At 35.7% G+C, this 24184-nt stretch overlaps 1 protein-coding gene across 1 annotated transcript; it reads right to left on the reverse strand.

The window, feature by feature from the left end:
• Nucleotides 1-776: 776 nt before the first annotated feature.
• LOC149411995 (lysosomal acid glucosylceramidase-like) lies at nt 777-22951 on the reverse strand. The gene is made up of 13 exons (XM_089646531.1): nt 22869-22951; nt 14161-14242; nt 13397-13533; nt 12924-13035; nt 9108-9237; nt 6807-6963; nt 5560-5720; nt 4815-4938; nt 4103-4216; nt 3437-3581; nt 2389-2468; nt 1334-1611; nt 777-982 (listed from the first exon to the last, which is right to left on the reverse strand). The coding sequence occupies exons 2-13, from the start codon at nt 14222-14224 to the stop codon at nt 883-885; spliced, it is 1602 nt and encodes a 533-aa protein (XP_089502657.1). The 5' UTR covers nt 14225-14242; nt 22869-22951; the 3' UTR covers nt 777-882.
• Nucleotides 22952-24184: the final 1233 nt, after the last annotated feature.

The following is a 24184-nucleotide window of genomic DNA, read 5'->3' on the forward strand; positions in this document are numbered from 1 at the left end:
CATAGTAAGCGCGGCAATTCTGTTCAATTCAAATCCGTTCTTATGTGACAAACATTTGTCACATGAGAACGGGTCGCTTCTACGATTCGTTCTTAAGTTCAACAGCTCGGCTGTGGAACGAACTGCCGGCCTCTGTGTTTCCTCCCTCCTACAACATGGGACTCAAGACCCATGTTCACTCCTTCCTCTCCACAAAAAGACCCTCCACACAGCACCCCCAAAGATGACATAGGCCCTGAGGGAAATTATTTTCTTCAGGGCCTCCTGTGTGGAGTTACTATAAAAAAAATACGGGGCGATGCTTTTGCATGGAAAGAGCTTCATTCAGCCAGCCTCGGGACTCGTCGCTACTGGTCGCTACATGGCTGCCAGAACTCTGCGGCATATTTGTTTCTATTCTCACTATAATTGGAAATCATATTCTAAATGATAGAAACTTTCAATATGTAATATATTTCTTTTAATAATAGTAAAATAATTGTTTACTATCAAAAATATAAAGACTTGTTTACTTTCATTTTCACTTCCTTTAATAAAAATCAATTACAATGTTTCACATCTACCAGGCGTCTCGTGATTACTATTATTATTATTTTTTCATTTGACTTTAAGCCCCTTTGATTTTGACTCTTGCCATGTCTTCCCCGGGTGTCCCGACTATTCTACCAGTAATGTCTGCGCCATATCATATATTCTCCTTACTCACCTGTATTTGTTCATCCGTTCTACATGCCAAAACCATCTAAAAACTGACGAACACAAAATAAGAACGACAGTTGTCTTCCTTATTCATTATATTTTTTGGTATTCAAAGTACAGATAAATATTTACAAATTGACTTTATTTACTGGCTTTCTATGGACTCTGACATAACCTCAAAAATTACCAGTAAATTAAGCTGTGAACTGATCTGGCTGGGACGTCTACTTGAATATTTCCTTTGTCCTTTTCTTGAATAGTGAGAGTCTTGTCAGAATCGTATCTGGAATAAAATACATTGAATTTAGTTACTATAATTCAAAGCATGTTTCATATTATTATAATCTCCTCCATAGATAATAGAAACGCGGAAGATGGCACTTGTACCAGTATAGTATGAAACACGCACACAACGCATGTCACCAACATCATTCATCCATGTGCAAATCGCCTACCACCAAATGGATTAATTTCATTGACTTCGTCGCTTTGATTCCTTCTTTGATCATAACTCAGTGAGGCGCTTCCACTTTGGTGTTTCCACACTATATCTCCCTTTTTTTCTATTATCTATGATCTCCTCTCTTCGATTAACAAGAGGAGGCAATATAAATGAACTGATATTATAACTTACGGATTATAGAACACAACAACAATCCCATTATCCGGTCTCAAGAATGCCACGTGATCCACGAAACCAGTCAGTTCCTTCACCTCCACCCTCACAGAGCCCCTGGGAATGAATTTGCTGAAATGTCCCACTGCGTAGAACAGCGGTTGCTTCAGGAATTCATCAGAGTCCGGCATTACAATGACTCCTGCGTCCACATAGTTGTTGAACCAATTGGGACCTCCCTCGCGACTGAGGGCCAAATTCCAGTCGATCCAGCCCACATACCAATGATTGAGTCCCTAAAATAAAGCATTAAATAAATTAAGTAAACTTTCGCATCATATCTTCTTCCTCCTGTTCGATTCGGAGAACCATAACCTCGACAAGGCCTCCGTTTAACAGGCCCAGTTTCTTATTGCACAACCTCTGTAGTCACTTCTCCCAACTCCTGGGGCAGCCCACTGGACATCTTCCATGTGGAATCCCATCAGTATTTTCAGTTGTATTTTGTTTTAACTAAGACCCAGTTCAAATGCAACATTGTTATCATATAGCTATTCAGTGTCATTTTGTATTTTGACATTTGATAGGTCCCTGTTAAGCTGATTCTAGGTGCTTTTCAGCTTTCTATCAAATTGTAATAAGCTGAAGTTGTCATCTTTTGCTGATCACAAGTCGTTCAAAAGCTGAAATAGACTTTAATGGGAACCTTTCAACTGTCAAATAAACAAAATGGCGCTGAGTGGCCATTTTATGATTTTGTCACATGTGAAATGGGCTTAAATTAAACTTTTGGCTGGTTAGTTATCGAGTGGAGTGGAAGTAGTGGGTAATATGACTTCACGCGTATTTCAAAACAACGTTTTTTGATAAAGAAAAAAAATGGGTCTTATTTTTTGACAGATGAATTTTTCACAGCTCCATAGTTCATGATGGAAATGACTGCGAGCTGAAATCAATGAATGCTCTCCTAGAAATTTCAGAAGAATAAATTATAATAATCTGTGAATTTTATGGTAATCAGATTTCCATGACGTAAGACAAATTAAAATACTTAGGTTTATAATATTTTTCACCTCCAATATATCTTTTATGTACATCTCAGCCCTTGACCACGACCCCAGCTCCACCTTTTCTGTCTGCCAGGGCTTGTCACCTTAAAACAATAAAAAATTTAACTAAGCAAAAATAAATCACCTTTCTCTTCTGTTAGACTCGACTCGAATACTAGATTCACTTGATTATGCCGTGTCTTCTACCATTCGCTTTTGTGATATATTATATCTCCTGACATTGCTGTCTTCGTTCATTTGTTCCACATGTCCAAAACATTGAAGTGTCACTATCTTAATTTTGTTCGCTACGCTTTGGATTCTTTTCGGATCTCCACATTGTAACATGGTCAAACATAATATAGATTATTTCAGGGATCTCATTTATACAGACCTCAGTCTACTTTCACACTTGCTCTGTTAATTGCATCAAATACTGTAGAATATTATAATACCTCCAACTTCTGACTTTTCCATACATTCTGATGGCAGTATGCTACACTAGCGCCTTCTAGCAGCACGAGTTGTGAGGATTGGTTTTATTTCATGTATTTTAACAGATTTTATGCATGATTATGCCATGCTACACTAGCGCCTCTAGCGGCCAGAATTGACAGCCAATACAAGTAAACACTGCTAATATTTTAATAGAGTCAATAGAGCTAACTCTTAGTTCTCAGCAAATTCAACCAAATTCAATATTGAAGGTAACAATAACCTCAATACTAAACTACTGTATGGATTGAAAATAAAAATGCTAATGTACCTATGTATACCAGATGTTATTTTTGTTTAATTTTCAACATAATTTCTCAGTAATTATTCTGTTTAACATAATACTGTTTCGCTCCTGTGAACCACTGTAAACATAAATCATGTATATTGTAAAAGCCTTTTACGGCGTCTAAATAAATAAATAAATAAATAAATTTTTTACTGAAGTTGGACTGTTTAATATTCTATTGTAATTGATTGCATGACTTACTGCCATACACCAAGGATGGTATCAGCTCTTTGGACAAGCGACTGCCGCATACACTATAGGTATATTTATTAACTGTGGAGTACCTACCCACACAGGCCTCAGTTCCAATGAGGAATTTATCAGGGAAGGCGTTGTGAGTCCTATCAAGTGATGAGGGACCAATCAAATCATCCCAATACCAGTGCACTGCAACGCCATCTATGTACTGCATTGTGTCGTTATTCTCTGCCAACTGAAATCATCAAAATCATTTCAAGATTGTTCAAAATGGTATTAGACGTGTTTGGTGAGCAGATCTAAATAGCCCCGGTCTACTCCTCCCCATCTCTTTCCAACTCACATCAACCTCACAACTTAGGTAGGTACCTGAATTGGGGTGACATAGTTCCACTAGCTTCGTGTAGTTGGGACTCTCGAGTGGTGTAGAACAGTCTGTTTACGAAATATTTTCTTATTGAACTAATTAGATCGTTTGTTTTGTGTCAATAAGTGACTATCTCATATCCACATATTTCACAATAGAAAATAATTTGCAAGTTAAAAAATTTAGACGAAAAAGCTGTACAAGGTTCACGACAACCCAATTCATTGTTTGAGAGTTTTTACTACATCAAACAAACTGATTTTCTGCTACAGCATTACTACAGTATCCATTTAATAGGTTAATTAATGTTTGTTTATCAGTTGTGTATAATTTAAAATTCGTTTATTAGTAAGAGTATCTTTAATTAATTTGCAGAAAGATTTATTTACCCATTCGATCCACCACGGTAAACTAAACCTTTGGTCGTCCAAAGCCAGAATGTTGACATCCTTAAATTCTGACTGCTTGATCGTGGGTCCCAAATTCTCTGCCACCCATCTAGCCTGCAAAAGTAAAGAATCATTGTTAGTTACAATTGCTGAAAAACTATAACAAATCCTTTTCAACTTCAATCAACATTTTACCAAAATTTTGTCTTTAAGGAGATTTAGTACTGGGCATTGACGATAATCTGAAAAAAACTCCAACGCCGGCCGTTATCGTTGACGATTGTCAACCGTTAATTATAAGTTATAATTATATATAACATTGGAAATAACGCCTACATTGATGTGACATTCAGTATTATTTCTAGCAATCCTAATTTGATTTGGTGGGAGTTGAAACCGTTGGGACTGTTATTTATAATGATAAAAGGTGAGTGCTATGTTTTACTTACCAAAGAGGAAAATTCACAAAGACGAATTAGTAAGGCAAATTAGGCTTAATGAAGTAAAAACTGTTCCACCTATTTGTTTATTTGGCCAGACTGCTAACACAATACTTATTCAGTTAAGTTGAATAATATTTGTTTTGTGTATAAAAAAATTATCAAATTTGTTTCAACAAATTAATAACTGATATTACCAATTATTAAATTTGTTGATGCAAAATGCACTTTAAACATAAAAATGCAGCATATTAATATTTAAAGAAATGTACCTGATCTGAGGGCATCCAGCCGAGGGAGTTGAAAGCCAAGATAGGAATAATTCCGTTGCTGGGCTCGTTCCCTGTGGATATTGCCCAAATCGACACATTGTTCTTCTTGTATTCTTGCAGAAACCTAAAAAACAAAACATTTATAACAACCTTCAACTGACTTCATTACTGTGGATTAGTTTTTTTATGGAGTTTAATAATAATTTTTTATATGAGTAGGTACCTCCAGGGCCGACCCTGTGTAGGCGCAATTGGAGCAGTCCGCTCCAGTCGCCGAATTGCCAAGGATCCAATAACAACACCTAACACAACGCCCTTGAGGTTATTACTAGCCAGCGTTTGGCGAAGGGCCAAACCTTGGTACGTACAAGAGTCCCAACTGCTCCCAAACGTCTGGAGCCAGTGAGACTATGGCATCCCCAATTATTGATGTATGTTGGGAGCCTGAAGGTAGTGAGAAGGGGACACGGGGAAGAGGAAGGTGGGGAAGTAGCTGGTTGGAGATATAAGGTTTCAGATAGCGGGGTCAAAATCCCCGAGCTGTCGGCTGGCAGCCGTGAGGCTGGCCAATAGTGTTGCCAAAGTCGAAAAAAATAATTATTATACGGTTTTAATTTTGATTTTCCCTGCAAAATACCCACCTAATGTAGTTGAAGTAAGGAGTGTATGCTAAGACAGCAATTGGACATAGGGAGATGGGATGATTATTGAATAATGAATATGACTTTGATGATGCTTCACTCACCTGAGATGATAGTCAGCCCACGTCTGGTAATACTTGTCAATCAATCTGGACTCCCCGCCAAACTCTCCGTTGGTCTTCATCCAGACCGGGGGGGACCAGGCTGTTGCCATAATGTGAAGGTCCTCCGTGGCAAGAGCAATGGCTTGCTGGATTAGCGGAAGCTGAAATACACAATAATCATTGATGGATAGTTCTGAACACAACCAATAATCATTGCTGGATAGTTTTGTACACACCAATTTTATTCTGACTATTATTATTATGTTATTTTTACTCCATGCAGGGCCGGCCCTGAAAATTTTGACGCATCTTGTCTAAACCAGTAGATGCCTAGGTAGGTGACCACTGTAATCAATAATATTCGGATGATTTTTATTTTTGTGTAGCGCCGTTTTTGTGAAAAATAATCTCAAGGGCGATGTGTTAAGACTTTTAGGTATTGGGTTTTATCGGCGCCTTAATAATTCAGCGCCTGGAGCGGACTGCTCCAATTGCGCCCGCATGGGGCCGGCTCTGATTCCATGGACGGACGACGAACCTCGTACTGGCACTGTTGGTGGACGCGGTGGACTCTCTCGCTGCAGCAGCTGGTCCAGTTTCTTCACCACCTAGGATTCTTGCTGCAGAGTCTCCATCTTCTATCTTCGTCGAACGTCACAGCGGTGCTGCCAAGGTCTGGTATCTGTGAGAGGATAGTGTGTCAGCGCTTTATTAGCAGCAGACACATACCTGGACAGATGACGAACCTCGTGCTGGCACTGTTGGTGGACGCGGTGGACTCTTTCGCTGCAGCAGCTGGTCCAGTTTCTTCACCACCTAGGATTCTTGCTGCAGAGTCTCCATCTTCTATCTTCGTCGAACGTCACAGCGGTGCTGCCAAGGTCTGGTATATGTGAGAGGATAGTGTGTCAGCGCTTTATTAGCAGCAGACACATACCTGGACGGATGACGAACCTCGTGCTGGCACTGTTGGTGCAGTTTCTTCACCACATAGGATTCTTGCTGCAGAGTCTCCATCTTCTATCTTCGTGTCACCTGTTCCTATACTTCATTTTACTTAACTTAACTTCACTTTATTTTTGTAATATTTATATTTTTTGTAATACCTGCATCAACTGTAAAGGGCCCCTGAGGTGATATCTCACAAAAGCGGCGCTATACAAATAATAATAATGTGAGAGGAAGAATAATTAAGTATCTACTTCAAAAGTTTGTTAGTGTGTAAAAAATAAGTGTATTTGACTAACCTTTAGAGTGTAGTCTTCTTCAGTTAGAGAGAAATTAGACAACTGCAGATCATCAGTTGGTTGCATGTTGTAGGCGTATGGGTGTGTGGAAAAGTCGCACCCTCCAATAGGAACCCTACCGACATTATATTCCAAACCTTTCTCACTGAAGTAAGACCTGAAATATAAATGGATATTATTAAACATCAATTCGTGGTCTGCTAACTCGAGCAATTCCAATGATATTTATCTGTAAATTCTGCAGGCGTGGTTAGGACAGGGCCGGCCTTAAGTCAGTGGTTAGGTAACATCAGTGCCTTGGCTCCTTAGCTCCTTGATTAATGCACTAATTTTGTCATTTACCAAACCCTATTTTACTTATTGGTACTATTTGTAGACATTTCATGAGCATAGGTACATTTATACATATACAACCATATATATAAATCGTGGCACACTTTATTTAAAAAAAATTTTTTACAATTTTTTAAAATTTTATCCCATTAAACAACAATTAAGCAGTTTTTCAACAGGATGTTAACAGGTACGCATAATATTATTACTAATTATAAACATACATAATATTGTTGTTACATAAATAAATAAATAATTATTGGCACACACAGTCTAAAATAACACTAAATCTACTTGTACAATAAATAACAACTATTGATTGATAGTGACGATTAGTATAAAGTATTTCTACTTATGAGCCATATTTTCAGCATTTATCTGAATCTATTTGGGAATTTACAAATTTGTATGTTACTTGGCAACATATTTTGTTATATTCTAGGGTTCGCTGCCCGTATTTATCGAAATATTTTGGAACAAGCATGCCATGGTAATCACTATAAAAAACATACTTTTATGGATATGTCAGTTTGGATTTAGTTATTTTCCGATAAAAACGAGTGGTTAACAGTAATTAAATTTTGTATAATATTACCTAAATACGATTAAATATTATGTACAAGAAGTTACATGTATTTAAAAAATCTCTATTAGGTAAACTAAAATAAAGTCGCTATTTGCGTCTGCCCTTTTACGCGCTTAGTTCTTCTAAACTACGCAATTCATTTAGAGAATTTCTTCCGGAAGGTTTATGTATCACTATAGAAAGTAATATGAAATTTAAGAAACACGTAGATAACTGTGTTAAAAGAATTAGAAAACTCACTTATATATTTATACGATTAAGAAATATCCTAAAACTTTTATATATTAAAATGGTTTACTTTGCTCTTGTACAATCAGTGTTGCAGTATGGTGTAATTGCATGGGGCAGCATTTATAAGACTAACTTGTATCCGATAATAATAACAAAAAAAATGATAATTCTTAATTTATAAATTTATTCTTAAAAAATCAAGAGATATTCCAACAAGTGAACTATTCGATAAATTTAAGGTCCTACCGGTTTTAAAATTATTTGAAAGATGTGCTATTTTAAACGTTTTTAAATATGTAATCTGAACGGTCCTCAATGAGAAGCTTAAGACCTAGAAGATCTGGGAATATATATATGTAACTAGATGCAACACGACAGCTGCACAAAACCATTATGAATACTTAGGCCCTAAGCTATTCAACGATTTACCCGATAAAATAAAAAGTAAAATTAACCATTTAAAATTTAAAAAACAACTGAGATTTTTTTTAACAGAAAACCTAGACAATGATCGATGATTTTCATATATACACTGTTGCAATTTATTTATGTATTGTTATTTTTTTACTTTTGTCTTTTTAACTCAGATACTGTATTTTTGATGTCATAACGATGCCTACTATTTATGATCACCTTAATTATTTGTAAATATTATGTATTTAATTAGTAAATAGACTAGCTCCCCAGTTATCCCAAAATTTCTCTATTTACTGGTTTATTGAAATGTTCAAGGAATATCATGTATTACAAAAATTATCCGTGTTTACTTTAATTATACAAAAAAAATGTATGTAAATATGATTTATTCTTTTCTAAAAAGTCGAGCGATTGACTCATCAATTGTACGCAAATAAAACTATTAAAATCTGATAGCAAAACGTCACTACTGGTAGGTCCACGTGGAAAATACCCTAATATATTAATATTACATTTACACATAATAACATATTTTTAAAATGTTTTTTTACGATGTTGTAGTTGCTGCATTTAAAAAAGAGGGTTTTTAAAAATTCTAGTTTTGATAAGGGGCGCCAAAATTTAATTTGCACCAGGTTCCATTTGGCTCAGGGCCTACCCTGATTAAATACAAACCAAAATTCTGTAATTAGGTGCAGAAAAAGAAAGTAGGCACTTAGTAAAAAGTTACTAACTTAACAAAGTTGTCTTGCGTTCCCTGGCTCAGAGATTGAAGGTTGATTCCGGCAGCATCCGTGAAGGACCCTCCGAATCCCTGTATGGTCTGATAAGTCACATCTCTGTCTATCTCAATCACCGCAGCATCTGAAAATATTAATCATGCGCTGGAATTACGAATAATAGAGTCAAGAGTTTTCGAAGTTTGGTTGAATCGCACAAATAATGCCTTGTTCATATGGATCAAAGAGCACCAAGCGTTGGACAACATCCAGTCTCCCGAGGCGACGACGTTTTAGTGGCAAAACAGCGTATTTGTGGCGTTGTCCTGGCAGAATGCTGTTTTTTAAGTTGCTATATTCTGCCATTACAGAAGTATTCTTTTTGAAGTAACAGCATTGTGCCATCGTCAATTCCCTGGGAATTAAACACAGTAAAAAAATAAAATTAAAATCGTGATATATTTTTGGGGTTATTTATTTTTGTTGCGCTACCTCCTTCTTTGGCAAACGTTTTGGAGAGCATTACAGAGTCCATCATCACTGTAATTGATGGCTAAAGAAGGATGTAGCGCAACACGGCACAATACCCCAAAAATAAATCACTATAACACTTTTGGCCGTGAAAATCTCAAATCATATCAAATAAAAAGTATGTTCGTATGATGTAACTCGACGAATGAACTGATTAAGGGCTGTCTACAGAATAGACACGGCATATTTACATATGGCGCACACTAGCGCAAATCGCATCTACGCACTTTGTTCGCCTTTGCTTATAATTACATACTAAACGCATATTTTTTATAGTGTCTTTGATGGTCCGTGCATTTTGGTTATAGCTCTGCGACAATCGGGATACTTCAATGCCATATCTCTCGTTGTGTCTATTATAACAATTATTTCCAATAAGAGGTGTTATTTTGATATGCAATCGTAAAAGATCAATGGTTTCGTTGCTTGTGTGGCACGTAGCGCCGTCTTGTCGAAAGTAAACGTTGTCCAGATCAATATCATCCAATTCCGGCCATGAAAAATCATTAATCATCTCTCGATAGCGCAATCCATTCACCGTAACTGTTGCTCCAGCCTAATTTTCGAAAAAAGTAAGGTCCAATGACTCCGCCGGACCATAAACCGCACCAACCAGTCACACGTTGAGGAAAGAGAGGCTTTTCAACAATAACTCTTGGGTTTTCCGAGCCCCAGATGCGACAATTTTGCTTGTCGACAAAGCCACCGAGGTGGAAATGGGCTTCCTCACTCAAGTTGATTTGCATTTGATTCACTCAAGTGAATTTTAATAATTTTATTGCGTTGTTGAAACATGTGTAGTTCCATTTTTATTAATGGCGTAGTTTCTACTTGTCAAATGTCAAAAAATGACAGCTTCAAAAGTAACACCTACCGAAATAGCGGGCTATTCAAAATAACACCTCTTATTGGAAAACCTTGTATATGCTGACTGTTAATCCCGCGTTAAAATAAACTTCTGAACGTAGCATGAGTTTCCAGAGCCGTATTTTACTTAAAAATCAGTTGAAAATTCTTAAAACCTACTATACTAGAAGGAGTAGAAACCTACTATAAAGGGGTATTGATGGGGTAAACTAATAAACGCCAACATCATATTAAGTACTTATTTAACTAAGTTATTTTAACGAAAACGTAAAGAGAGTTTCTCTTAGACCATCATAAAAAATAGAATCTAAATGTAAAATCGCCAAATTAATAAGCCACGATAACGATAACATCATGCTCGATTATCAGATTGGAAAATAAAAACATAATTATTATATCGCATTTTTTCCCAGGCACCTGATTTGGCAGGTGTGTCATATTTATTTTTATCGATATCAAGATAAAATCATTTACAAAACGTGCGTGTGTACCTACGTAATAAAAATAAGTGTTACGCAATTATTATGTCAAGAACTCGTATTCATTATTTAACTTGATATACATGCTTAATAATATGTATTAGCGATGACTCATGACTCATTTTATTAAGAGCGGGAGCCACAGTACCTGATCAATATATTCGTACGGCTCAAAGAATTCGTCTCAATTGTACGATGGTTTAATTAAAAGGGAGCCGTGAGATCATAGTGTAAGAACGATGTAAATACTGTGATCGACCGATTCAGCTATTTAATAAAATGAATACTTGGATAATTTTAATAAATTAATATCGCTTGATAAAAAACTGAGAGTATCTTCTACTCTGGAATGTGCCGCAAGTATACTATATATTATTTTAAATGAATAAATTGTGAAATAACACAAATCAATAAAATAAAAATTACCCCTCGACCACGGAGGTCGTCATCTGTACTGAACCGAGTGACTCCCGATACCGTCCACTGGCAGAATAACTTCAGCATCCTATTTTTACCCCCGCCAACTCTCCTTCACCATACGAAGAAGACACATATTGCATACTCATCTTCACAACTGAGTAAACCAACAACATTTGGACCTACTGCTATAATCTTGTCCCAGAACGTTAACAGATATTCAAATAGGCCCAAGTGCAACATGACCAACGTTTGACCATAGTATTATCAGGTACGTTTTGAGCTGGTATTAGATCTACGTGCATTTAACCTTCACAATCTAATCTAAAGTTGTTTATACCAAAACATTAAATGTCTGAAAACGGGTTTAAATTAGGTATGTCAGATGCGAAAAAGATAAACGATGTAAATCTGTGCTCAATGAGCATTATCTCGCGAGATAAATGACATGTTATCCTATTTCGAATCTTGTGATTTTCAATTAAATATACGATCATGAATATCCCCGTCGTACAATGAAAATTGTTACTGTTATCTAAACTTTTGAGGTCACTGAATCCTTATTTATATTCACACTAACATCACTTTATTAGATCACATAAGTAAAATATAAAAAGAAAAATAAAATATATCTCGAGCATAACATGGAAAATCCCATACCGTTGATCGATATTTTTTGCCTTCATTTTTATTTAATTGATCCTGGATTGGATAGAAGTTCGCAGGATAATCACAAGATAATAACAAAAACTTATTAGTTTTGATGACAATCAAGAAAAAATCTAGAAATGCTGAATTTTGGTATCCCACAGGGAACGTCGTTCGGACCACTACTATAAGTTACTTGTACCTACTAAACGACTACCATTGCAGAGTTAAATTATCTCTCATGCCGATGACCAAAATAAAATAACGGAATGATTCTACATATAAGTTACTCCGAATTAACGTTTTCAAGTTATATACAAAAGCCATACCTTTACTCGTATTTCCTGGCAGATTTTGGCGTACATGGGCAATAATGCATTGTATTACCAATAGTTTAATTTATTGCGGGATCATAAATATTCAGTCCTACTTACAGTTTTTGACGTATTATGCATATTATTTTACTACGAGAGGTAGCTACACTAACTATGTAATAAATTTAGGGCAGTGCCTGATATTCCTAGGTGTACCTAGTAAGATTTGAATCCGATAATCAACAGTATCGAATTCTTCTTTAAATCTATGAATTATGCAGCATGTTCACCATTCTTCCACTTTTGGAAAGACTATACAAAATCAAAGGCAGCACTTTGTCATGAGAGTATTTTCTGAATGTGAGTAAGTTGTTGAATAGAAGATATTTTGTACGCTTGATTTAAAAAAAATCAAACGCGTTAATACTGTAGTGAGTCGGATTTTTTTTGCAGTTATCTTTGTAGATTGGTACTATTTTTGCTGGCTTTAGTAATTATCTCTCCCCGAAATAAACATCAATAAAAAGTATCAGATTTTACCAATCGACTGGTATTGAAATAATGTTGTAACTGACCTGCAAAAGATGAAACTTTGTTAACCCATTCTATCCAACCCCAGGCTGGAATATTTGGTTTTAAAGTTTTCCTCACAAGATTTCCAAAAGTCTTTTCGAACCGTTGTCCTTCCTAAAACAAAAGTGGAAACATCAATAAATCATCTGTCATCGTTCACTTTATAAATGTGTTAGTTATATTCTATTAAAATAACTTTCTTATATTCCACACAGTTAATCATTTGATACTCACTTGAAAAAGAGAAACAAAAAAAAGAACTCATGCCATAATAGACTCATTAATTGGGCTCCTCTGTCTACCCCATCTCTTTAATGAAGTTCACCGTTATTGTTATCCAGCTCCCTAGAAATCTGATCATTTTCACACTTAAGGCTGAACCAACCCTGGCTGACTTTCTACGGTCAATCAAGTAATGGCAGATTAACAAAACTTTATGAAAGACAAGTTGTAATATGGCTTGGCATGGACTTACGTTGCTTGAGGAATACAGGACGTATTTTCCTGGAGATAGTGGATTCACTTTAGACACCTCGTCACAATAATCCGCATTGCACACACAGACTATCGAGCTTTGGTTATATTTTCGTGCCTGGCAAGGATTGTCCTGGCCTAAAAACATAAAAATATTCTTTGTATTTCTTTGGCATTCACTATGTAACAATTTCTAGACATTTTTTGTTTTTAATGAGTTTTTATTATTCACAATGTACATTTGTTACGTATAAATTTTTTTATAAAATTAGCGACCGGTTTCGACACGTCCGTGTCATTAACTAGCTATTTTAAAAGTTTTAAACGTAACAAATGTACATTGTGAATAATAAAAACTCATTAAAAACAAAACAAAAAAAAAAATATTCTTATTTATAGCGTTATCAATATCGGTTTGGGTATCCACAGCGGGACCGTGCTCTGAAAATCTGAATAAAAAGATCGGTAGTTACGCCTTTGCAAAGTTTTTATAGTTAACTTATTGTAAAGTTATCGATTTCACTGTGCTCCCCCTGATAGATTGGTATATTATTGATTGATAAAACCTGTAGAGAAATTGGAGCAGCAAGTAACCCGGTACCTTTTTAAAGATTTTCTTTCTTAATTTGATTTATTTTAAAAGCAAAGGACATAGTTTTGAGAGTTGAATTAATGGAGGGACAGCATTTTTTGAGTGAGTTAAAGCTAAAATCGAAGGCATAGGATAGGAAAAAAATAAACGAAGATATGGTTTAGTATACTTACTATGGACATCGTTGACTAGGATACCACATAGGGTAAGAAATATCACAGCCTTGAGTATCGACATGTTTGCTAAATGGTTAATCTGAAACGATGAAATACTATTAGAGCCCTGCGTATTACAAAATTAAAAATACTAATTTCGGTTGTGTGTCTTGTATCTGTAACTCCGGTTCAATGAACTCGAGAGAGATCACGGATTTGCCTTGAATTGAAAATAAACTATTATCTTATTTTGAATTATTTATTTGAAAAAATTCAGACAAGCGATAAAGTAGGTACCAAACTACACAAAACATAATATTTTAACAGAAAACTAGTTTAAACGTCTTTTTCTAAATTGGAAGTAAAATATCATTTGATTATTCACTGGTATAATATTATAAAGATATTTTTAAAATTGGAAATGGCATTGGATGTGTTTAAAATATTCAAATTATAAAAATAATGTTTTCAAATTCAGACAAGCAATAAGGTACCTACCTACCTATTTTGTTTTTTACCATACGATTATTTGTATTCTATATTTGAAATATTACTTATTGCCGGCCATTTTACAAATGTATGCACGTCATTGCAATTATCTATTTTACAAAGTAACATAATATAAAAGATGAAAATGATAAATTTTTTAATTTGAATTCGAACCACGCCAATATGAGAGAGGAACATTTCGAACATAGCAAATCATTGTTTTCTATTCAAATAGGTAGGAACTTTCACTTGAAACGTTCAGTCATTGTCTTGACAATAACTTGCAATAACTGCTGCCAAGAAAGAGAAGTTGGATGTGATTATATTTGTTTGTGGTCAATAATGGTTTAAAACAATTGATGGTTTTTTTATCGTGTATATATATATATTGTTTTAATTCGACATAAGTGTTATAAAAGTTATTTTTATTTCACTTTTTTGTTAATAATATATATTTATAAAAAAATACTATAAAATTTGCAAACTTTGAAATATATTTTTCAAATTCCGAATGTTGTTTTATAGAATTATTTTTATTTTTTCGGGAGGGTCTAATATAAACTTTTAAATGCAAATGCGTGGTGTTCTCTCTCTCTCTATAATACTTTTCAAATCATATACCTCACCGTAATACAAAATGAGATAGCATGACTTTTACGAGTCCGTGTCAGGCTAGGAGTGCTGTAAGACCCTGTGCAGAATAAATAACTTAATTTTCTGCGAAGGGTCTCACATCACTCGGTTTATGTCGATTGCTTACCGACCCGTGGGGCTACTGGCAAATGGACAATCAGCGCCATTTTTTAAAATTAATACTTTTACATTTAAAAGGTCTCCTTTACGCCGATTGTAGGTTAGTTTCAACTTTCTACCGAATTATGATCAGCTGAAAGCATAATAAAGTGGCAGTTGTGCTCTTTTGCTGATCAAAATTTGATCAAAAGATGCCACAGACCTAGAAACGGTGTTTGGTGTCGCGAAGCTGCGACTCCACTATATATTTTAGAGGTGGTGTGATATGCCACACGCCCAAAGGACCAGTCCCAAACTACTCCGAATGATAGGTATGGGACGATATATGCATCCGACAAACCCGATGGACAGTGCAATAATCAAAGGTATAAATCTGGGCTTCTGGAGCACAAGATAAGCCCAGATTGGAATGCAGGAAAGATGGACTCACCCGTTGATGACTATCACACGTCTTCAGGAGTATTAGTTGATTTCACTTCACAATTTATATGTATATTCGCCCTGTCTGATATTAATTATCACTCCGAACTCTGATAAGCAACTGACACCACTTGTCAGATTTTACATGTGTTGCAACAATATTTTTAATATGGTGACATTTTGGGATGGGTAAGAGGGTAGGTAGGACATTTGCAGGATTTGGTATTGACATTACACTTGTCCTTTAAGCCTGTGGATGCATACCTAACAATCCCATATATATTGCGCGAACATTCTCCCGGCGTTGAAAGTACCTTCCGAAATTTTAAGTACTTTCAAATAAAGTAAAAAGTTAAATGTAAAACGAAAGATGAAATATAAATATTCTTATCAATACGCTATTAATATTGCAAAGTTAAAACGAAAATTTATAAAATAATGAAATAAAGAAATAATAATTATTGTGTAGGCAAAGGACACAATTTTACGACTGGTCGTTTAAAGTTCCCGGAAGGGGTCCTTACGCGTGCGACACGAACCACTCCGTCTTTACCAGGGAACACCTCCTCAACAACGCCCACCGGCCAATAAAGTGGAGGCGCATCCTCTTGATGCACCAATACTATGGTACCTACTAGAATGTTATTCGCGGGACTATTCCATTTTTTTCTCATCTGCAGAGAGTGAAGATACTCTATATGCCACTTCTTCCAATAAGATTGAACGAGGTGGTCCAAAAGCTCTTTCCTTTTCAGTAGACTAATGCGTTCATTAGTCAAATCATAAGCAGGTAGATGCTGAATCGGGGTAGACATCAGAAAATGAGCCGGAGTAAGAGCTTCTGGATAATGAGAACTGCTTAATAAACATAATGGCCGTGAATTAAGTACAGCCTCTATTTGTGTCAGAACTGTGAGAAGCTCTTCATAACATAAAAGTTGAGTACCCACAACCCTATACAGATGCGATTTAATGCATTTAATATTTGACTCCCATAATCCTCCAAAGTGAGGAGCGCGGGGTGGAATCGTCTTCCATTCAATTCTCCGAATGTTAAATTCATTGCGAAGAACTTCTTTAGTTGAATTTGCCTCTAAAAAATTATACAAGTCATCCAGACAATTCTTTGCGCCTATGAAATTTGTCGCATTGTCACTGTACATACACGAAACCGGTCCGCGTCTGGATAGAAAACGCTTAAATGCGTTTAAAAAATTGTCCGTGCTTAGATCTGATACCACTTCCATATGTATAGCCTTCGTTGTTAAACAAATAAATAGACATATATATGCCTTTTGACTTTTTACCCCACGACGCCTAGAAAGGGTTATATTTATTGGTCCGGCAAAATCTACACCCGTATGTGTAAATGCCTTTGCTTCCTGAACTCTAGCTGTAGGTAAATCTGCCATTAGCGGTATAATATTAGAAGGTGCAGTTTTAAAACAGAAATTACAAGCATGTACTCTTTTGCGTATTAGATTTCTCCCCGATAAGATCCAATAACGCTGTCTAATTATTGACATAAGGAGATGTGCACCAGTATGACAATTCACACGATGGTGAAAGTCTATAATTATATCGACAATATGATCCTGTCTTGGCAAAAGTACTGGATGTTTGTTTTCAAAAGGTATATTCGCGTTTGTTAATCTACCACCTATACGTAACAAGCCATTATGATCTAAGAACGGGTTTAGTTTTCGGATTGAAGGTAAGCATAATTTATCCCTCTGTATTAATTGTATATCGGCACTAAAATACCTATTCTGCAAAGCTTTTAATACATTCATTTCAGCAATGTTTAATTCCGTGGAATTTATAACTGTTGAGCGTGATAACTTTCGCATAAATCGTAAAATATATACCACAATTCTCAGCAGTTTTGGCCATGAGGAAATTTTTAAAGCGAGATTATATATCGGAGAATTTTCCTCTATTGACGTTATCGTAAATGTATGCGATTTTTTCAATTCCAAAGTATTCTCCTCCTCTCGTGAGGGGGAAAATCTTTCGACAGGCCACTCGGATACTGGGTTCGCAGCCCAGGGCGGACCGTGCCACCAAAGAGAATGATCGACTAGCTGTGCAGGCAGTAGTCCTCGTGATAAACAATCACTAGGATTGGTAACGCCATCTATGTGATAAAAATGTTTCGCGGGTAAATTTTCCTGAATTTCACTAACTCGATTAGCTACAAAAGTTTGCCACCGGTGCGGGGACGAGTGAATCCAAGAAAGTGCTATTTTTGAATCTGAAAAAGCAAATATATCGTTTATCGAAACGCGATTTCTATAAGTATCTATAATAGATCTAACGAGTCTAGATAAAATAAGCGCAGCGCATAATTCCAATCGAGCGAGCGACACTGTTTTCAGAGGGGCCACCTTGGATTTAGGACATATCAAATTCATTGTAGTGTTGCCACCCTTATCCGTGACATGAAGATATATTACACAACCGTACGCTTTCAAACTCGCATCTGCGAAGGCGATAATATTTATCGTGCAGTCCTCCTTTACTCCCAAATATCGAGGTAAATTTAAATTAGAAAGCATCGGTAATTCTTCCTTGAATTTGACATATCTATTAACAATACTTTGGGGTAGTTCCTCGTCCCATCCTACTTTCTCTAACCACAGCTCTTGTAAAAGTAATTTGGCATATAAAATTACCGGAGCAACCAAACCTAATACATCGAATAAACGAGCTATTGTGGAAAGAATTGATCTTTTACATATAGTTTTTTCCTCCGTCGGACATATCATAAATCGAAAACAATCAGATATCGGATCCCATTTTAATCCTAAAATGCTACATTTATCCGAAAAATCCATTGTCGCGCGGTGCGACTCTGGTAATTGGGCCAGTAAATGAGGAGAATTACTCGACCATTTGACTAATTCAAATCCTCCACACTTGAACATCGCCATTAAATCTGTAGCCAAAGTGATGCCTTCACTTATAGTATTTACAGAATATACAAAATCGTCCATATATAAATCATTAATTGCAACTTCCGCCGCTTTCGGATAACGATTTCTTTCATCGCTCGCTAGCTGCCGTATAGTTCGCATTGCTAGAAATGGTGAACAGTTCAAACCAAACGCGAGTGAATTAAATTGATAAACTCCAATTTGTTCATCTTCGTGAAATCTATAAAGAATTTTTTGATATTTACGATGGCTTTCCGTTACCATTATACGTAGATACATTTGCTTAACATCTGCGGTTAATGCTACAGCGAATAAGCGAAATTTAATTAAAAGTGTAAATAAATTAGATTGCAAATTTGGACCTGTATACAAAGTATCATTAAGTGACAACCCTGAACTGGTCTTTGTACTTGCATCTAATACAACACGAGTTTTAGTTGTTGATTTATCTTTACGAATTACTGCGTGATGAGGAATGAAATATCCCTCATCAATATTAGATGAAGACGGAACTTCAACCCTCATATATCCCTTTTCCAGATATTCAGAAACTACTTCATTATAACTGCAATGCAATTCTGGCGACGTATTAAATTTCCGTTCTAAATATTCATATCGACGCTGCGCGACACGGCGCGAATCACCTAAATTATTAGGATCTATCTTAAACGGTAAAGATACAATATACCTTCCCGATTCATCCCGTTGGACTGACTCGAGGTACATTTTCTCACATTCTGCATCTTCAGCACTCATCAACGACTTAATAGGCATGTCTTCCATCGTCCAAAACTTGGATAACGCATTATATAAATCTACATTGGTTATGGGGCCGAACGTCCACGAAACCTCCGGCGTACACGTAGGTATTTCACCCATTACAATATACCCGAATACTGTCTGTATAGCCGGTGGTGCATTCGTATTATGTTTAGATAAAACCTTATTCCCCAGCAGAATATATGGAAATAACTGTGCACCTAATAAGATATCAACATCGGATGGAACGTTCCAGGATTCATCCGCTAAGTTTAAACCCACTAAATGCTCACATGACTTTGTGTCAACATGTTGTGTAGGAAGCTTATCAGTTATTTTATCGACAACTAATAGACTAATTTTATAAGTATCTTCTGAAACGCGGGATTTAATTTTTAACGCAACGTGTCCCAATATTGGTGTCTCTACTGAACCAACACTTTTAACTACTGAATTATTTAAAGGAATTATTTTAAGATTTAATTCATTACAAGTGTTTAAACTGATTAAATTTTGTTGCGAGGCGCAATCAATTAAACACCTTACGGTTACTTGATTATTTTTATTGTCATAAGCAAATAACTGCGCGGTTGACAGTAGTACATTCGTAGCTATATTACCCGCAGAAAAATTATTATAATGTTTATTATTACGCGCTATTAATGTAATGGCTTCGTTTTTCGATTGACTTTCAGTATTCACCGTGCTCTCAAAATGCAGAGCGGTGTGATGTCGTTTTTTACAAATTCTACAATCCGATTTAGATGGACATTTCACAGTTTTATGTTTATCGCTTAAGCAGTTTACACATAAATTATTTAATTTCACAAACTGAAAGCGAGCATTTGGTCTTAATTCGTTAAATTGTTCACATTTAAACAATTCAACATGATCAGAATGATTACATTTCCGGCACCTATTACGATTATTATTACTTGACTTCTGTTCGACCACAGCGAATGAATGCGTAACTTTGTTTTTATTATTAACAACTTTATTATCATTTTGCCCAGTTCGTTCTAGGATTTTGACATGCGACCGAATGTATTCTATTAAATCGGTATATGTAGGTATAGCTTTCTCCCGTATAGACATTTCGAAATTTTGCACCAACTGTATATCTAATTTTTTCAGTGCAACATGTAATATTATAAAATCGGTTAGGTCATCAATACCTAATTCCTTGAGTGCAGCTATGGAAGACGCAAACCTTTCGATAAAATTATTTAACTCATTTGGGTTACTAGGTGCCAATAATTTTAAATTCAAAATATTGTTCAGATAAAAGGTACCTAGCACGCGTTTGTCCTGATATTTCTTTTCGAGAGCTTCCCAAATTAAAAAATAATTTTGTTCGTTCGGAAGTATTCCCGCAAAAACTGATAACGCCTTTCCTTGGAGTTTCCCTATCAGATATTGCATCTTTTGCGACGTATTCAAATTTTCATTTGAGTGAATGTTTAATTTAAAAGCTTCATAAAATATCGACCAATTCTCTTGATTACCATCGAACGATGGCATCTCGATCGGTGGGAGCTTAATTAATGGTGAATTATTTAACTTCTGTCGATCGCGTGATGAATCTTGCTTTGCTATAATGCTTTCGCGTATAGAAACTACAAAACAGTACTTATTTTCGAATTTACTCCATAAATCGAAATTCATATTGTAATTTGAATCCTTTTTCAACTGAAGTGTATGAAATTCATCACAAAATGTGTTAAATTGTGCATAATATGTAGCTATATTAACCGTTTGTTTAAGAAAATCCTCCGAACTTCTCGTCTCCCTGTCCGCAATACTTTTCGCTTTCTCGTATAATTCATTAACACGATTATGCATCAAATTAATCTTCGATTCTACTAACTTGATTTTAATATCCTGAGTACTATCGCTAGTCGCCATGATTAATTGTATGTAGGAATTTAAACACAACAATAATTACAAATGCAACCTAGTACATACAAATTAACAAAGTATAAAGAGGAAATAATATTTATTTATAACTTTAAATATGTTAATTTTAAATACCCCGTTGGTAATCCGGCTCGAAGGACCAAAAATGGTGTCGCGAAGCTGCGACTCCACTATATATTTTAGAGGTGGTGTGATATGCCACACGCCCAAAGGACCAGTCCCAAACTACTCCGAATGATAGGTATGGGACGATATATGCATCCGACAAACCCGATGGACAGTGCAATAATCAAAGGTATAAATCTGGGCTTCTGGAGCACAAGATAAGCCCAGATTGGAATGCAGGAAAGATGGACTCACCCGTTGATGACTATCACACGTCTTCAGGAGTATTAGTTGATTTCACTTCACAATTTATATGTATATTCGCCCTGTCTGATATTAATTATCACTCCGAACTCTGATAAGCAACTGACACCACTTGTCAGATTTTACATGTGTTGCAACAATATTTTTAATATGGTGACATTTTGGGATGGGTAAGAGGGTAGGTAGGACATTTGCAGGATTTGGTATTGACATTACACTTGTCCTTTAAGCCTGTGGATGCATACCTAACAATCCCATATATATTGCGCGAACAGGGAACCTTTCAAATGCAAAAAATTGAAACGTCTCTTTCAAAATCGGGATTATAATACTCCGTGAATTTTTATGGGTCTGCGCTTGAAATAAGTTTGTACAGCAAAATCAATTCAATATTTACCGCCGGTAAAAATGATTACATTTCATTTACGATAAAAATGTTTTTGTAATATTTATTTTCTACATATCTAATGTTTGTTTATTTTTCAATAATTACTTTTCATTACGTTATATCAAACACAAGACTGTGAGATCAAAACAAATAATAAGATTTATAATTAATATTTTTTCTTGGGTACGTTTCGTGACATGAACGGAATTTTTATTTTAAACAAAGCGTGGAAGTTACTCTCAGTATCGCCCTGCTTTAGCTGGTATTTTAAGACCACAATTTAAAATTAAAAAGTTTCCATGTTGCATAGGATGGCTTTAACCGTGTTTTGTGACTGGATTTGAATAGCCAGGTACTTCCTCAGCTTCACAAGATACCCTTTTTTTAAAAAAGAGATGAGAATTATTTGCACTCCAGAAGGTTGGGAGCAGTTGGGACTTTTGTAGGATATTAACATAAACAAAAAAATAATCCATAGGTCTCACAACATTCCTTTAACATGATTATGCCATAGTCCCACTGGCTCCGGGCAGTTGGGACTCTTGTGCGGTATTCACATTAAAAAAAACCCATGTATTTTCGTTCACTTTTCAACATACATTGATAATAGAAAGATAAAAAATGGTCTTGTGTTATTTCGATTAATACTTAAAATAATTACAAAGAAATTAAAAACAGGATATTTCGTTACGTACGTTATGAGTAAAATTGTAAAGCCGGTATTACATGGGAGCGCCGAGCAGTAACGGAATGCGTTAAGTGCGCATGCGCGCTGCGGACTGAAGTGTTCAACGAATACATTAGCCTTATTAATCTGCCAGTTACAGCCAATGAATGGCGGGCACAGAGCCGCATTGACAAAATATTAATAATTAATGATAATGAATAATGTTTTAACGCTTATAACGCGAAATTTCATGGTGAACAAAACGATTATTATAAATATTTATTTAATATTTTAAAATTTTTCGAAATATCCAGAGTAAGCCTGGATTATTATTATTTTTTAATGATAACGCCATTTACACACCATACACGCAGACAAGATCGCTGTACTTGGGAGATAGTATTGTTGTGTTTTCTGTAATTCAAAATACCTTGGTACCCGTCCTACGCTCGTGCTGATCGCTCGCTGCTTTCTCCAGAATTACGTTCTACCCAAAGATATTTCTTCTAATATCTTTGGTACTACCGCTGAACAAAAGTTCAAAGATCGCTGTACTTGGGAGATAGTATTGTTGTGTTTTCTGTAATTCAAAATACCTTGGTACCCGTCCTACGCTCGTGCTGATCGCTCGCTGCTTTCTCCAGAATTACGTTCTACCCAAAGATATTTCTTCTAATATCTTTGGTACTACCGCTGAACAAAAGTTCAAAGATCGCTGTACTTGGGAGATAGTATTGTTGTGTTTTCTGTAATTCAAAATACCTTGGTACGGGTCCTACGCTCGTGCTGATCGCTCGCTGCTTTCTCCAGAATTACGTTCTACCCAAAGATATTTCTTCTAATATCTTTGGTTCTACCGCTGAACAAAAGTTCAAATATATATTTTTTTGAATTTCCGGATAAAAAATTACGGCAACTATCCAATGCATGTGTCAAACATTTATCCATTGGAAATAGGTATACATATTATAAAAAGATTTTTTTTGTTTCTACTGTATCGCTTGTTAACTCTTGACAGGCCAAGATGCCAAACAAAACGTCTGTAACCAAGTGGGTCTTCCGACGACCCCATGCATTTTTCTGTCTAATGGGCTTAAACTATAGAAATCCCAATTATTCAGTCACTTATTAATGGTATTTGCGCAAAAATATGTAAAATACTAAAATTATATGTCAAGTTATAAGGAGGATAGTAATTTTGTGTACTACCTACTCCCCCACTTGGCTACGGGATAATATCGCTTGTTTGATTAATACTTCATTTACAAAAATGTAATTGAACTTGAATGGTTTTATCACTACGCAAGCATACAACTTCAAAACACGCACCCATGCACTGACAAA

This window comes from Hesperophylax consimilis, chromosome 24, assembly GCF_061612785.1.
Source record: "Hesperophylax consimilis isolate HC1 chromosome 24, BYU_Hcon_1.0, whole genome shotgun sequence".
Classification (NCBI taxonomy): Eukaryota; Metazoa; Arthropoda; class Insecta; order Trichoptera; family Limnephilidae; genus Hesperophylax; species Hesperophylax consimilis.

Excerpts from the sequence above, each read along its gene's own strand:
- LOC149411995 (XM_089646531.1), bottom strand. The coding sequence starts at position 14,224 with ATGTCGATACTCAAGGCTGTGATATTTCTTACCCTATGTGGTATCCTA. Across the intron at positions 13,534-14,160 it reads CCTAGTCAACGATGTCCATA|GCCAGGACAATCCTTGCCAG; the intron begins GTAAGTATACTA and ends TTATGTTTTTAG. Across the intron at positions 5,721-6,806 it reads AAGAAGACTACACTCTAAAG|CTTCCGCTAATCCAGCAAGC; the intron begins GTTAGTCAAATA and ends TGTGTATTTCAG.